Source organism: Corvus hawaiiensis, chromosome W (genome assembly GCF_020740725.1).
Source record: "Corvus hawaiiensis isolate bCorHaw1 chromosome W, bCorHaw1.pri.cur, whole genome shotgun sequence".
Classification (NCBI taxonomy): Eukaryota; Metazoa; Chordata; class Aves; order Passeriformes; family Corvidae; genus Corvus; species Corvus hawaiiensis.
Window position 1 is genome coordinate 1,771,463 of NC_063254.1, and position 16,214 is coordinate 1,787,676.

General features: G+C 41.1%; 1 protein-coding gene across 1 annotated transcript in view; it reads left to right on the top strand.

Annotated features, from left to right (window-relative positions):
* Positions 1 to 15,958, top strand: part of LOC125319354 (guanine nucleotide-binding protein G(q) subunit alpha) — a 137,946-nt gene extending 121,988 nt beyond the window's left edge. The window contains exons 5-6 of the mRNA XM_048290458.1: positions 10,380 to 10,533; positions 15,597 to 15,958. Coding sequence (XP_048146415.1) covers positions 10,380 to 10,533; positions 15,597 to 15,787 — 345 coding nt within the window. The 3' untranslated portion in view covers positions 15,788 to 15,958. The remainder of the gene's footprint in view (positions 1 to 10,379; positions 10,534 to 15,596) is intronic.
* Positions 15,959 to 16,214: the final 256 nt, after the last annotated feature.

A 16,214-nucleotide genomic window follows, 5' to 3' on the forward strand; every position in this document is an offset into this window, starting at 1 on the left:
TTGCAAGGCCTTAGCTAACTCATACAAGGAGGCAATTACCTCCTTATCTCGTTGCATAGCAATGTATATCTCCTTTTGTCCAACTATTAACGACACTCCCAACAAGGCAGACCATCTGGATTTTACTTTGCCAGGGCTTTTTTTCTTTTCTTTTTCCAAACTAACTGCGGATTGTGCCAGATTCCCTCAGCCCACATTGTCGGGGTGCCTTCCCTCCTGCCATGTAGTCCTGGGAGAGGGGCCCCAGGGGAGGAGACACGGGGTTTCCCTAGCCCCTGTTCAGCCTCATTCCCCATTGGTTGTTTTGTGTTCCCTTGCGCGGGCAAGGACCCTCCAGTCCCGTGATTGCAACAGTTCCTCGGCAGAGTTCCGGCCATGCGGCTGGAGAAATAAACATCTCTGAAACATCTATCAAGAATCGGTCCATATATATTTCTTTTCCACGGGCCTCCTTGTTTGATACGCGTGTTGCAGTATCCGCACTGTAACACCACATCTGTCTGTTTTGGGCTGGACAAGCTTTATAAGCTTTTAGCAAAGTGGAGAGCAGTTCAGGTCAGTTTTTACCCAGGATTCCATGACCTTTCTGCCAGAGAATATCAGTTTTGATGGAAAATTTATTTATCCTTTATTCTGTGACTAGCAGTTATGTCCAAAGAAAATACATCTTCATCACGTCAAGAGCACCCTGCTCGCTGTGCCAATTAAAATGTAAGGCCCCAAAAACTCTCTCGACAAGCCTCTTAAAAGGCCTTACAATTTTTTATGTACTCTGAGTTAGAGAAATACTGACAATATATTCTCAAGAGGTCAAAACAACAACAAAAAACTTTACTGGCAATATATATAGATATAGAAAAGAACAAGTATAGCTTCCACTCCTGGTTCCAGCAGCGTTCAGCTGTTAGAAATCCCAAGAGGAGGTAGAGTCAAGACATATGCTTGCCTCATGTACTGGCTTAAGTACCCTTTGTCTTTCCTGGGCCTTTCCCCCAAGTGGGACTTCTGGTCATCTGGCCACTCTGGGGCTAGATTGGGGCTCCAGGGTTGGGGTGTGGAGCATTGCCTCCCATGTGCAAGTGATTGGCAGCCACTGTGGGGCTGGGATACAGGCCCCAGGGCGTGTGGGGTGTACAGGACAGTGCATTGCCTCACCAAAGGCAAGGCCTGACCTGCCCCTTTCCCTCACACACGCGCACCTGAAATGTTTTTAACCACCAATCCTTCCAGTCTCTCACAGAAACTCCCAGTATCAATACAGACTAGGGGGTGAAGGGATTGAGAGTAGCCCTGAGAAGAGGGACTTGAGTACTGGTGGATGAAAAACTGTTCATGAGCCAGCAATGTGCACATGCAGCCCAGCAAGCCAACTGTGTCTTGGGTTGCATACAAAGAAGTGTGGCCAGCAAGTCAGGGGAGGTGATTCTCCCTCTCTACTACGCTCTTGTGAGACACCACCTGAAGTATTGTGTCCAGCTCTGGGGTCCTCAACACAAGAAAGACATGGATCTGTTAGAGCAGGTCCACATAAAACAAAGTGTATTTTTGTCAGAATGTGGGTGCAGCAGAAATGAAAACATTTCTCACCTTAAATTAACAATAAATATTATTCTTATTCCTCACTGAGATGTGACAGGTTCATTAAGACAATAATTGAACTTGGCTGCTTTGGTAATCACTCAATGGATATTTTTTCATACTGCATAATTCAAATAAACTTTGAACTGTGAAAGAATATTAAAGTTTCAACACCAAATTTAGAGTGTGTATAAATGCTCTACTTTTTTCTTATAGATAGCATCAGTGTGATACTATGATAGAATCTAATCCTTCTTTGATACTTGTGCCTGTCATCTGTGTTAGAGATCTGACTCAAAAACTTGCAGTGTTGTGCTGCTTCTCATGGTCAAATTAACAGTATTAATTTTGTAAGATGCCCTGCTTTCTTCTTCTAATTAGTCCATTGCATGATATTGTCTGAAGTCTTTTTCCTTGTAGTATGCTTTAACAAAGGGAACTATACTTTTTGAATTATCTCCATAATATTTGAAAAGTCATGGCAGTCAGAAAAAGTCCCAGGTGACTGGAAAAAGGGAAACATTGCATTCATTTTTAAAAAGGGTCAAAAGGAGCACCCTGGAAACTACTGATCTGTCAGCATCATCTCTGTGAAGGAGACCACAACAAACTTGCTGCTGTCAAAAGGGGTTGTTGTGAAGGTTGGCATAACTACTATGAAAGGCTGTCAGCCACTGAGAAGCCTTGAGCCAGCTCCAGCTGCACATTTCTGTACATTAACCATTCACAAATTTCTGTCTCCAGCCTTTTCCATTGCAGCTGAAATAGGCTTTTGCTGGAAGCAATTTGGTGAGATAGAGCTGGCTCATAAAATCAGAGCTAGAGATTGAACGATATTAAATGCTGCCTGCTCCCCACTGCTCCTGTCCTCTCTTCAAAGAGCCATACTGTCTTGCTTGGTTTGGCAAGGATTCCTTCACATTGCATCTGATATAAGGTCAGATCCCCAATAGAGGCCTTCCCCTATATTCCTTGTTATCTCATTCCTATTTCTAGAACTAGTTCATATTTCTTCAGCTGTACAAACAGGTAGTTAATGTGTTTGTAGGAAACAGTTTTCCCTTGGAGATTAGTTTAGCACTGGAAAGGGGAACCCAGAGAGATGGAGAAATCTCCATTCTTGGAGGACTTTCCTAGACAAAGCAATGACTGACTTGGTCTCGTGTTGCCAATAACTATACTTGAGTGAAACACTGGACTAGATGGGCTTCAGAGGTTAATGTCAGCTAACACTTCTGGTATAATATTCTACTGTCATTTCAGTGGTGTTTCAGTGGGAGATGTGTGAGTACTTACAGATGTTTACATTTCAATAGATTAAATATGTGACCATTGGTGGTTCAGTGGTGCCTAATGGTCTCAGCAATGTATCAGTATCCCTGCTACACAGTCACACTCTCTATGTTCTCTTAGGTTATAAAAGTAACTGCTCTCATCTAACTGTGGTGTTTTACCATTGATAGACCTAACCCTTACTGTCCATTGTCTTGGTTTGAAAGACAGGTGTCTGCTAAGGAAGGCAGAAGCCTCCCTTGGAATGGCAGATGCAACCCCCTTCCCTCCGAGTTATTATAATTTTGAAATCAAGGGGCTTTTAGGCAAAGATATGGGAAATAGGAATAACAGTTCTTTACTATTATATATCTATATGTGTATGACCAGTCAAACAAACAACAATAACTATGGCAGTAACAGCAAACAATCACAAACCCAGTGCCAGCCTTCTCGGCTGTCAGGCCCTTTCCCCTTGGGTGCAGTTCTGGTCGCAGCCGGCAGGGGAACTGGCAGCTCCCGGTGAGCAGGGCAGGTGCGATGGTTCCCCCGCAGCTGCAGGGGGTGCTCTGGAGCAAGCTCAAGGAGCACGCGGCACTGGTGGCCTGGGATCCCGGGAATGGATGGAGCAAAGAAGCTTCATAAACCCCTTGGCAGTCGATCCTGGTGTCCGGCCGGACCCTCAGGAATAGCAGGCTGGAACGGCCGGGATGAGCACAAATCCAGGATGGCAGACGAGGTGTATCCAAACGGGCAACCCCCCCAGAGGTCTGGGCAGGCAGGGTGAGCAAGGCTACAACACAGCGAAGGCTCGGAGCAATGGCAGGGCAGGGCAGCCACGGCCCAGCTCTGAGCGGGGGCAGGGAAGGCGGGCTTTGGGATCCCGGGGCTTCTCCAGCAGAAGGAAAAGCGGCCGAAGAAAACAGCTTCCCTCTCTGTCTGAACTCCGAGACTGACTGCCCACACACCCAAGTGAAACAAAAAGAGCAGCCAGGTCTTTTGTTTTTCTTAAGTATCTGGTCATTTGTTCCCCTAGCAACATGTATGGGGGGAAAATTCCTTTAACAGAAAAAAAACCCAAAAAAACCAGGAGAGCTCCTAAAACCCCAACACCCATATAGTCAAACTCTGCATTGGGTAGGACCAGTAGTATTGTATGATAAGTCTGATTCTGGAAATAAACTGTAAATTCCTGGTCCTAATTTTATAATGAGTAATTTATGGTGAAACAAATGGAAAATTCTCCAAATGTAAGTGTCCCAGTATCTTAGTGCAAAGAATGCAGGAGGTTCCCTCTTGGGAAGAGCTATTCAGCAACAGATGCGCATATGATGATATTTTCCTACTCAATTCCTAACGGACCATCTTACAACACAATTTCTCTCTTATGTCTAGTGATAAGCAAAGGATCAGTTTTGCAGAAATACATACATATTTACAGTTAGAATTAGGCTTAAGTACTTTGCTGAATCACAGAATGCTTGAAGTGGGAAGGGGCATCTTGAGATGATCTAGTCCAACCTCCCTGTTTAAGCAAGGTCAGCTAGAGCAGGTTGCCCAGGAATAATAATAAGACATTCATAACAGTAAGAAATTAATTCTCCTAATATTTATCCTGTATGCTTAAATTGAATATTTATCAGCTACCCCAAAATAAATTTACTGCACTTGTTCCTCATTGTAAATATGAGTGACAAGTTTAACAAAAAGTCTTTAAACTCGTACATTCAAACTAATATTTTCATTAAAAGTCCATTACTTTCTATTAGTATTCTATCAGTATTTAAGTTATAACATTTAATCTCTTTGCTTCTTTTGTTATGCCTCTGCTTTCTTTTAAACTTTCTGATTCTATCAAACTACAAAAAGCAAGAGGTTTTATTCATGTGAGCCTTTCAATAGAAAAAAGAGGCTAATAGTTTTTCATAATAATACATTTTAAATTCAGGTTTACAGTGATGGCTTTTGGGACAGTTTTTAAAAACTGCTGAGAGTTTGTGTTTAACAAAATCCTGTCTACCTTCCTTATAACAACAGGGAAAGGGAAAAAGCCTGATAAATATTTTTATATACTTCTGAAGGAGGGGCTCAGTTTTGGAAAGACCACCCACCTGAAGGTAGAAATTACAGGGACAGAATGGAAGAGCTAAATCCCACACGATTTATTATTGCTAAGACATCAGAAGAAGGGACAGGTATGCTCCTGTCTTTAGAGCATATTAGGTATTTTATTTTCTCAAACCTTAATAGTTAGAGATACTATTGTCCATGGCGTGAGTGTAGTTTGTGACAGTAAAAAACCCAAACAAAACCATAGAAAACAAAACCGATTTAAAAAAAAAACCTGTGTGAATTTAGGGCATATACTCCTTCCGTTTTTCCCCTCCTCTGACTCCCCTCAAATTTTAACTATGATATTGTTATAAGGTCTGTATATTAGAAAGTTATAAAAGGAATCTTTGAAATTGTGCTTTAATGATTGACCTAAGAGCTCATGTTTTATGGTCAGCTTTGTTGATATTTCAGTTTTTCTCCTTTTTGAATGAGATTCTTGCACCATTGAAATCAATGCAACTGATTGCATGTCTTGGTTTGAAAGACAGGTGTTTGCCAAGGAAGGCAGGAACCTCCCTTGGAATAGAAAATGTGACCCCCTTCCCTCCAAATTATTATAACTCCAAAATTACCGGGCTTTCAGGCAAAGATATGGGAAAAGGAATAACAGTTTTTTACTAGTGTATATATATATATATATATATGTATAACAAGGCAACCAACCACAATGGCAGCAACAACAGACAAAACCAGAAACCCAACAGCCTTCTCTCAGCTGTCAAGCACTTTCCCCTTTGGTGTACTTATGGTCACAGCCGGCAGGGGTGCTGTTGGCTCCTGGCTGCATAGGGCAGGTGTGATGATTCTCCCACGGCTGCAGGGGGCACCGTAGCAAGAGCTGAGGTGCCTCTCTCCACGCGGTAATGGTGGGCAAGCTGGTAGAAGAGATAGAAAAGGGGCTTCCTTTTCAAACCCCCAGGTGCAGCTGGTCCTAGTGCCCCTCTGGATGGTGAAATGGGCTGTAGCAGGAACCTCGGAGTGGCGGCTGGAATGGCAGAGGTGGGCACACCCGGGGGTGGCAAACAAAATGTAATAGAAAACTGCAGCCTTAGCAGGAGCTGCGGGGGTCAGGCAGACACAGGGTGTTGGGTTAGGATCCACCCAAGTGTACTGGTGGCAGGTTCTGTTTAGCTAACTTGATCTCCTTCTATGACAAGGTGACCCACTGTGGATGTTGTTCACCTGGAGTTTAGCAAAGCCTTTGACACCATTTCCTACAGCACTGTCTATGAGAAACTGGGTGGACAGGTATACTCTTTGCTGGGTAAAAACCTGGATGGCTGGATGTGCCCAAAGACTTGTGGTGGATGGAATTAAATCCAGTTGGCAGCCGGTCACTAGTGGTGTTCCCCAGGGCTCAGTATTGGGGACAGTCCTGTTTAATATCTTTATCAATGATCTGGACGAGGAGATTGAGTGCACCTTCACTAAGTTTGCAGAGGACACCAAGTTTGGGCAGGAGTGTTGATCTACTGGGCAGTAGGAAGGCTGTGCAGAGAGATCTGGACAGGCTGGATCAATGGGCTGAGGCCAGCTGTATGAGGTTCAACAAGGCCAAGTGCTGGGTTCTGCACTTGGGTCATAACCCAATGCAATGCTATAGGCTTGAGGAAGAATGGCTGGAAAGCTGCCCAACAGGAAAGGATGTGGGGGGTATTGGTTGACAGCCAGCTGAACATGAGCCAGTGTGTGCCCAGGTGGCCAAGAAGGCCAATGGCATCTTGGCCTGTATCAGAAATAGTGTGGCCAGCAGGACTAGGGAAATGTTCATCCCTTTGTACTCAGCACTGGTGCAGCCTCACCTCAAATCCTGAGTTCAGTTTTGGGCCCCTCACTGCAAGAAAGACATTGAGGTGCTGGAGCACATCCAAAGAAGAGTAACAAAACTGATGAAGCATCTGGAACACAAGTCCTATGAGGAGCAGCTGAGGGTAATGAATGTTTTTAGTCTGGAGAATAGAAGGCTCAGGGGAGACCTTACTGCTCTCTACAAGTGTTTGAAAGGATGTTGTAACAAAGTGTCAGTCTCTTGTCCTATGTAACAATTGACAGAACAAACAGAAATGGCCACAAGTTGCACCAGCGGAGGTTCAGGTTGGATATTAGGAAATAATTCTTCACTGAAAGGGTTATCAAGCATTGGAACAGGTTGCCCAGGGAAGTGGTTGAGTCACCATCCCTTGAGGGCATTTAAAAGATGTGCAGATGTGGCACTTAAGGACATGGTTTAGTGGTGGACTTGGTAGTGTTGAGTTAATGGTTGGACTCGATAATCTTTTAGGCCTTTTCCAACTTATACAATTCTATGATTCTATGGCTCAGCAACATCAGAATCTGCAAGATTCACTTTGATTTTGTTCTATAGAAGCCTGTGTGAGGACAAAGAATGCGATTACGTCTCAAAACACTATTCCCATAAGATAAGCCACCTCAACAAGAACTTGAGATAAGCATGGATGGCAAAAAGGAAGGCGCTAATTCCAGGCCTAAACAGAGGTGAAGGTTTGGAATTAGCACACTGGACAAAATTCCACTGTGCAGACTGTGGGAAAGGAAACCACTGCTTACACCCATGCCAGTCCAAGTTGTGGGAACATCTGCGACCACCCCTTGGATACCTGGAACTTGGACTGTATAAAGGTGGTACCTCCAGTAGAATGATTCTGGGACCCCCACCACTGAAGACCAGGGTGAAGAAGGACACTTCAGGAATCCACATGGTGGTGATATCTTTTGCTTAATTTCTTTCTCACTCTGTCCCCCCCTTCTCTCTTCCTATTTCTTTCTATCTCTCTACCTCACATTTACTGTTAAATAAAATCTGTACTATTGACTTTGGCATATATTACCGCAGGCCTGGCCCCTAGGGTATATCACTGTGTCCCGCAGCCATAGGGAGGAGGAGAAGAGAAGATCCAGCAGGCAGGAATTGTGCAGCAAGATTGATTTATCTCTTTGGCCTGCCTGCTCCCCACCCCCTGGGTCCGGTGGGTCTGCTTCCGCGTTCGTGGCCATTTCTCCCTCGGCCGTCAGAGGGGTAACATCCGGCTCTGCCGAGTTTAGCAGCTCCTGCAGTAAGCGGACGGGTGCTGCTGTGCTTTTAACCGGTTTTCTCGCGGCCAGCCCGAAGGACCATGCCACTCCGGGCTCCGCTCCGGTCTCTGCCCGCCGCTCCGTAAGACCCCCGTCTGTTCCTTTCCCGGAGCTGCTACAGCCAGCACTGCCACTCTCTAAAGTCTCTATGGCGGCTGCGGCCACTGTCTTTTCCGTTTTTATTTCTGCGAGAGTGCTAGTTACTGCTCTCCAGGTGAATTTGAGAGCTTTTGTTTCTTTAGCTTTCTTTTTAAATGATCTTGGATAAGCTAGTTCCTTATAAAGGTGTACTTCTTTAAGTCCCCGCTTTTCTAAAAAGCATAAACCAAGGGCCACCTCTGTTTCCATAACTGCGTCCTACCGCACTGCGTCCCACCGCAATAACTGCGTCTAACCGCAAAATCCGCGTCTTACCGCTGTCCCTGCTGTCAGGGTCGTGCAGCCTTGCAGCTTTAGCCCTTGTCAGCCGATTCGGCGGACCCCTGATGTCAGGTCAGTCCAGGCACGGATCAGACACTCGCCAGCAGGTGTTGACCTTTTGCCCCCTGATTGCCGCTTTATCGGGGCCACGTCAGCTCCCACCGTAGTCAAGAAAATGAAGTGCCAGTCCCAGTCCTGTCCCTGTTCGGGTGCCAAATGTTGGAATTGAAAAAAGTCCGTGGACTCTGGCGGGGGGAGAAATTGCAGTCCAAAACCAATGTGGTTGATAAGAGCAAGCTCCGTTTATTAGCAATCCAAAGGCACTTATATAGTATACCAGCTTGTTAACTCTTAAGTGGCTTAAAACTTATCAAAGCAAATTTCTGCTTCTACATAATTGGACTTACATTGGCAAGCTTCTACAGTTGTTATGATTAAAAGAATTCAGAGTTCACCCTCCTCCCTCTGGGTCTTATCTCCACAGCTGTACCTTCTCAAAACTCCCTTCTTGTTCCCAGCCCTGTTTTTCACACAGGGATTTTCTCATGGAGAGTTTTTCTCACACAGGCCTTTTGTTTGCAGGCTCTTGCTACAGTTCTTTTATTGATCCCATAATTCTATCAATGATCCATGTCCCTGATTCTTTAATAATTTCCCAACAATTTATTTAATTATTTTACAAACTCTTTTATAGACTTTTTTCTTCATAGTCTAATTGGACCAAGGATCAGCCACCCCTTGGGGTGATTGGCTAAAATCCTAAAACATCCATTGTCAAAATATTTTTCTACTATACCATAAACAAGACTTTTCAAGGTTGCAGGTGGCTTGGTTGTTTATATACTTTGCTACCTCTTCTGTGAGAGAGAAAAGTCTCTCACGGACTTGGAAAATAGCAAGAAAATCCTTGCTAGCAGCATTTTTGTATCTACAGGCATATGGTCTAGTTTACACATTAATTCAGACAGAGGCATCTCTCACTAATCATATCATAATAGCCTGTTTGGTGGTGAAACTCTTGTTTTCAGGAGGCATCTCCTAAAAAAAGCTTCCATAGTAGCTAATCAGGCCTGCCTTAGAGTTTTCAAATAATAAAGAAGTAGAGTTAATTCCTGGTTTCGAACTCAATTTGTTCTGATTTTGTATTGCCTACATCGTGTCAGCCTAACAGTTCTTCAGAATTGTATCGAACCACACAGAATTTTACAGTGTCAGGAAGCCCTTGCAAACAGAACTGTATGCTTCACTTATTTAAATTTCCACTGTCATGCAAAATGCTTTGCAGGAGCAATTTATCAAGGCTTAAGTAAAGGCTCACTCGATGTTAGAAACAAATTTACCATTTGTAAGATTTTATGTCATAAGCCTTTGATTTGGGCAAATATTGTCAGGTTATCAATGAGTAAATTCTAAATTTACCTGGAACTATTTTAATGCTGATCTCTTTCAAAAAATTAAGGATTACTTGCATTTAAAGTTCAGTAAACTCATATAAAATAAATAAGGTTCTTGAAACTTGGTTATTATGTCTTGTTGTACATTTATCTCTACCTTGAACCACATGCATTTCAGTACCCATGAATTTGTTGGCTGATCATAACTGTGCATAGTCAGTATTTACAACAGTACCTGTTATAGGTATTGTGTCCATGACCTGTGTTCTAAAGAATAATTATGCTTGAGTCATTGAGTTTGCAAAAGGAAACTGCCTGCATATTTAATATACCACATACCTATGAATTGTAAATGAATCAGTTAAATCTTACATTTTGGTAAGAAGATGGAAAATGTGAAATGGATATATTTATCAACTAAAATGGAATTGCATTGATTGATTTAAAAAAAAAATTAAATTATTTTCACAACTGCATAAATGTATCTCTTTTTTTTCTAAATTCCAGAATCGAATGGAAGAAAGCAAAGCACTCTTTAGGACAATTATCACATATCCATGGTTCCAGAATTCTTCGGTCATTCTGTTCTTAAATAAAAAAGATCTCTTAGAAGAGAAAATTATGTACTCCCATTTAGTTGATTATTTCCCAGAGTATGATGGTAAGTATATTGCCACCAGAGCTCATGCCCCATTTAAACTGCAGTAATGACCAAATGTAATAGTGTTGCACATGTTTTGCTTAGAGGTTCTTAGGACAAAGATAATCACCCATTCTTCATTAAACCCATTTTCTTCTTTACAAATTGTACTAAGTACACCAAATGGTTAGTTTGTAGTTGAATGACTTGCTGGTAGTGGTTTTTTAAAAATGAAGTGAAAATGAAAAAAATTTTTTAAAATAACAATTTTTCATGCTTCAAATTTTTAAAGTCACTAAAGTCTTGTGTAACTTTCTAGATTGCTAGGATTTCATCTTATACCTTCATTAATAGTGGACAAGATGGCAGTACCTTTCATGTGAAATTATTGATTCTAGATGAATAACATCATATTAGCAATGGACCTTATTCTGTCCTTGTTCATAAGTTGGGGTGAGGATTTGAACTGAAGTATAAAGCTAAAATTATATAAAAATGCATTTCTCATTCTACTCAGTCTCACATAGTCTTTTTTTTTTTTTTTTGTGTTTGTGTTTTGTTGTTTTTTTAAGGCTGGAAATCTGAAGATAAGTGTCATAAATTCTCTGTGGGTCTCAGATAAACCAGTATCACTTCTCCCACCCTTTTATTGTACCATTTCTTCTTTGTTTCCATTATTTTAATTTTATGTTACTTATATGAAATTTAATGTGCTTGTCCCAGAAAACATGTGGAACAAACAGCTGCTTCTAAAGAAGTTGTACTTTGAGAAAGTTCTCCTGAGGTGAAAACCTAGGTATTCAAAGGTAACTGAGTGGAGGCTTTGGTAACAAAGAAAAAAATCAAATTCATATAATAACATCTCTTTTGTCACACCAGAGAGTGAAAAGCAGATTCAAAAGCTACAAAAAAAAGATTAAATCTCTCATTTTCAAAACTAGATAGTGATAGAAGGAAAAAGTTTCATGTTTTTCCTGTTTGAGAGGAAAGGATGTGTTCACAGTGAACAGCCTGCAGGATCAGGCCATACTTATTTATGAATCAGTGTAAGTTTAGTTTGATAGTACTAAACAGAAGAGAATTGACAGTTGAATAGAATATATTCTTATCTTTTCATGTTAGAAGTGTGACAGGTGCCTTAGATGACATCCTGCAAGTGAGAAGGCTGTATGGGCCCTTTTGTTATGATCACTTAAGTGGAGATACACCTGTGTTAAATGCTTGTCCAGAAAAACCAGACAAAATTCATACACAAGAGTTGATGTTGGAAGGGAACTCTGAAGATGATCAAGTCCAACCCCCCTGCTCAAACAAGGTCATTAGTGCCTGCTTCACAGGTATATGTCCAGATGGCTTTTGAATATCTCCAAGGAGGGAGACCCTACAACCTTTTTGGGCAACCTGTCCTAATGTTCAGTCACCCTCACAGTAAAAAAGGGGTTTCTGATGTTCAAATGGAAACTCCTGTGTTTCTTCTTGTTCTGTAACTGGGCACCACCAACAAGAGCCTGGCTTCATCTTCTTTGCATCCTTCTTTCAGGTATTTGTACACATTGATAAGATCTCCGTCTAAGCCTTCTCTTCTCTAGGTTAAACAGTCCCAGGTTTCTCAGCCTTTCATCCAGTCCTTTAATCATCTTTGTGGCCTTTGGCTGGACTTTTTCCAGTATGTCCTTGTCTTCTTGTACTGAGGAGCCCAGAACTGGACACAGAACTCCAGGTGTGGTCTCATCAGTGCTGATTAGAGGGGAACGATCATGTCCCTTGACCTGCTGGCAACATTCCTCCTAATGCAGCCCAGGATACCATTTGCCTTCTTTGTGTCAAGGGCACATTGGTGGCTCATGTTCAACCTAGTATCCACCAGGACGTTTCATGGTGTGGAATATCCCTTTGGCTACTTCAGGTCAGTTGTCCCAGCTGTGCTTCCTCCCAGCTTCTTGTGCACTTCCTCACTGGCAGAGCATGAGACAATGAAAAGCCCTTGACTCAGGGTAAGCACTGCTCAGCAGCAATGAAAACATCAGTGTTATCAGCATCATCCTCATACTAAATCTAAAACACAGCACTGTACCAGTGTAGTGGTTTTACCTTGGCTGGATGCCAGGTGTCCACCAAGCTGCTCTATCACTCTTCTTCCCAGTGGGACAGGGCACAGAAAATAAGATGGAAAACAACTAGTAGGTTGAGATAAAGCAGTTTACTAAAGCAAAAAAAGAAAAGTGAAAGTCTGAGCACACATAAGCAAAAGGAAAAGTTAATCTCTACTTCCCATCAGAGAGCAATGTTCAGCCACTTCCCAGGAAGCAGGGCTTCAGCACGCGTAGCAGTTGCTCCAGAAGACAAACGTAGAATAATGAATGCTCCCCCGTTCCTCCTCTCTCCCTTAGCTTTTATATCTGAACTGACATCATATGGTATGGAATATCCCTTTGGTTAATTTGGTCAGCTGGCTGGGTTGTGTCCCCTCCCAGGATCTTGCCCACTCACAGCCCCTTGATGAGGGTAAGGAATGTTAGAGGGACAGGGCTGCTCAGCAGTAGCCAAAACACTGGTGTGTTATCAACACCCTTCCAGCTACCAATGCAAAGCAAAACACTGTGAGGGCTGCTAAGGAAAAATGAACTCTATCTCTGTCAGACACAATACAACCAGCTACTAAGAAGAAAATTAATTCTATTCCAGTCAAAACCAAGACAGTTGCAAAGTCTTTGGTTTGCGTAGGTCTCTGTGTGTCCCTCTCTGCTGTTCCAACACCCTGTTTGGAGATGTTGAAGACGGACACATTTGGAGAACTCATCAGAATTAGGTATTTTTCAGCTGGATCACTTTTCCCATGTGGGTAGTACAATGGAGAAAGTAGCATAGGGATGAGAAATGGTAAGCAGGATGGCAAACTGGACTGATTAAACTAAGCAGTTGTACTGCACAGTATGTCATAACAACATTGGATGAGAGACTGAGATGTGCTCAAGTGTCAGAGTATCACATGAAGATATGCTTTCACAGATCATACTAAAAGACCAACTCAAAGACTGGAATGAAGTGCTGGGAGTGAGGAAAAAGACAAAAAGTGGCCATGTTTGGGAAGGAAAGAATTAAAAAATATCTATCTGTGGGAGCACACTCCCCTCCAGAGTCTTCAAAGAAAATAAATGATGACAATTACCAAGCTAATGTAGCCAGCTAAATTGTAGTGCTTTTTATACGGGACTTGACTATCATATACAGCAACCCTTTTAAGACTGCTAAAAAGGGAGCTAAAGACAAGAAACCTACTGATTTGTGTTATAATTCTTTTCCAAGATTATTTAGATTGTAACCATTTAGCATTGTAAATCTAGCATTGGTTCATTCCCTTTTTCTAAATACCTTAGATGGCAAACTTTCTTTTTAATCTCAGTTTTCCGTACTTGAATTCCAGTCAGAAAAAAATTAAATTACATTATAATAACCACACACGTTATTAGGCAAGCAAAATTTGGATATGGGCTTTGAATAGTGCAGTAGATTTTAAAAGAGGGACAAACCTGCGTGTGCCTACCCACTGTAAAACTGTTTAACAAAATTCTAGGAAGTTGATAAAAACAATAAATGGCTTATTTTGAAGAAATCATTGTCTTTGAAAGTGTTTGAGTCTCTTTTGCAAATATTTATACTTCTTAAGAGTAAAAAAAATTAGTAAGGATATTAATTTTGCTGCTGTTTCTATAGAATATGTGATGAAGCTAAAGGCTAGAATCTGTTGCGTTTAGAAATTTTAAAAATTTTGAAGTCCTCTTTGTCTTAGTTCAGAGAAATTATTATGTTTACATGTCCTTCTCTACATATCAGAAAATGTGTAGTCTGTGTATGTGTCTATATATGCACATACATATTCATGTGCATACAAGATACTGTAGAATCATGTTCTCCTTCCACAAGGCTTTGCAACCAATAGATATCAGAAAGTATTTTATCTTTTGTGATTCCATTGTTACCTAATTTGTGCATTTATCCAAATTAGAAATGTTTATTTTTTTATTTAAATATTAAAAATAAGTTTTATTGTGCAGTCATTGAAAGTTATGTGGGCACAAGCTAACTCCCTAAGTACAGATTTCATAACTATTGAAGGACAGAACTATATAACAGCTGAGCGCTGGTATTTATATTGTCATATAACAAGAACAGGACTAATGAGGAGATAGGAGGAAGAGGCACAGCAAACATACATGTTCTGTAGAAACCCACATTGCAGAAACAGGACAACAATGGAATAATGGCCTTTGAAAATTGCACTGGAACAGTATATGTATATACAGTATAGGAAAAAATAACTTGTGTCTAATGTTCCTACTTCTGTGCTACTCTTTTGTCTGTGAACATGAACCAATCCTCACTCCTATATATTGGAAGTTGTTATTTTGCCTTCTGCCTTATGCAAAGCAGACTATGCAGTTTGGTTACATAGACTTTGTGTTCTGAGAATTACAGACTTTGTTTAAATTTAATAGAATTGTTATATATAATTTAGAAAATTGATTTGTTAGAACATTAAGTTTTGCAATTGAACAACTTCAACTAGCAAGCATGTATATTTTACTATCACTAAAGTAAATTAAATTCTGTTGGGGACAGTGTCAGATCAGTTTAAGATGTAACTTGGTTATGCTACATTTTAAAAGAATGTACTTAAGTATAGTTTAAATATAGTAGACTGAAAATGGGCCAAATCTATTAATTTTTAATATATTTATGAGTATAAAGCAACTAATTCTTCTGTTGTTCATTTCGTGGGGTCATCAAGTTCATCTCTCCTTTTTTAACACCTTATGGAAGAAAGAGGATAGTCAGCACAAAAAGAACAGCTCTTCTATGATCAACTTCTGGAATTTCCTTCAATTTTTATTTTTTAATGGTTCCTACTGGGAAAAAATAGTATATGGTAGTATTTGTTAGTAGAATTTTTTCCCTTCCTCTCTTATACAAGGATCACAGACTGAGTCTTTCTTCTGTTTTCTGCTCCTGAGGTTCCTCTCCTAAATAAGCTCAAATGCTGAATTGACTTTAGGAGAAACTGACTTTTTCTTCTTAATTATCAGGACCACAACGGGATGCACAAGCGGCACGAGAGTTCATCTTGAAGATGTTTGTAGACCTGAATCCAGACAGTGACAAAATTATCTACTCTCACTTCACTTGTGCTACAGACACAGAGAATATACGCTTTGTCTTTGCTGCTGTTAAGGACACGATTCTACAGTTAAACCTGAAGGAGTACAACCTGGTCTAACTGTGCCTAAGAGGCCCTCCAAGACCACCTTTGCGTGACTGAAGATGCACAAGAGGGACTGTATTATCTGTGAAAACAAATTGCATAATACTAATTTATTGCTGGCCTGCACTCTGTGAATGTTCACAGTGTTTTAGTTAATATTACGATTTTATTTAAACTATATGGAGGAAAACCAAAAGATGCTGAAGTACATTCACAGTACATTTTCTTATTTTTAGGCAAAATCTTGTGACTCAGTGGGTTCTAAATTCTCAGTCATACAAAGGATAGCAGGTTTTTGCTATTGAAGCAAAATCAAGCTGGTTTCCTCTTTCCTGGACCCTTTCTCTCCCTCCTTCCTCCCCCCTCTATGTTTTAAAAGTACAGTGGCCATTTTACCACTTGCATTCCTTGATAATATATTTTCTGTTGAGTGATTTGGTCA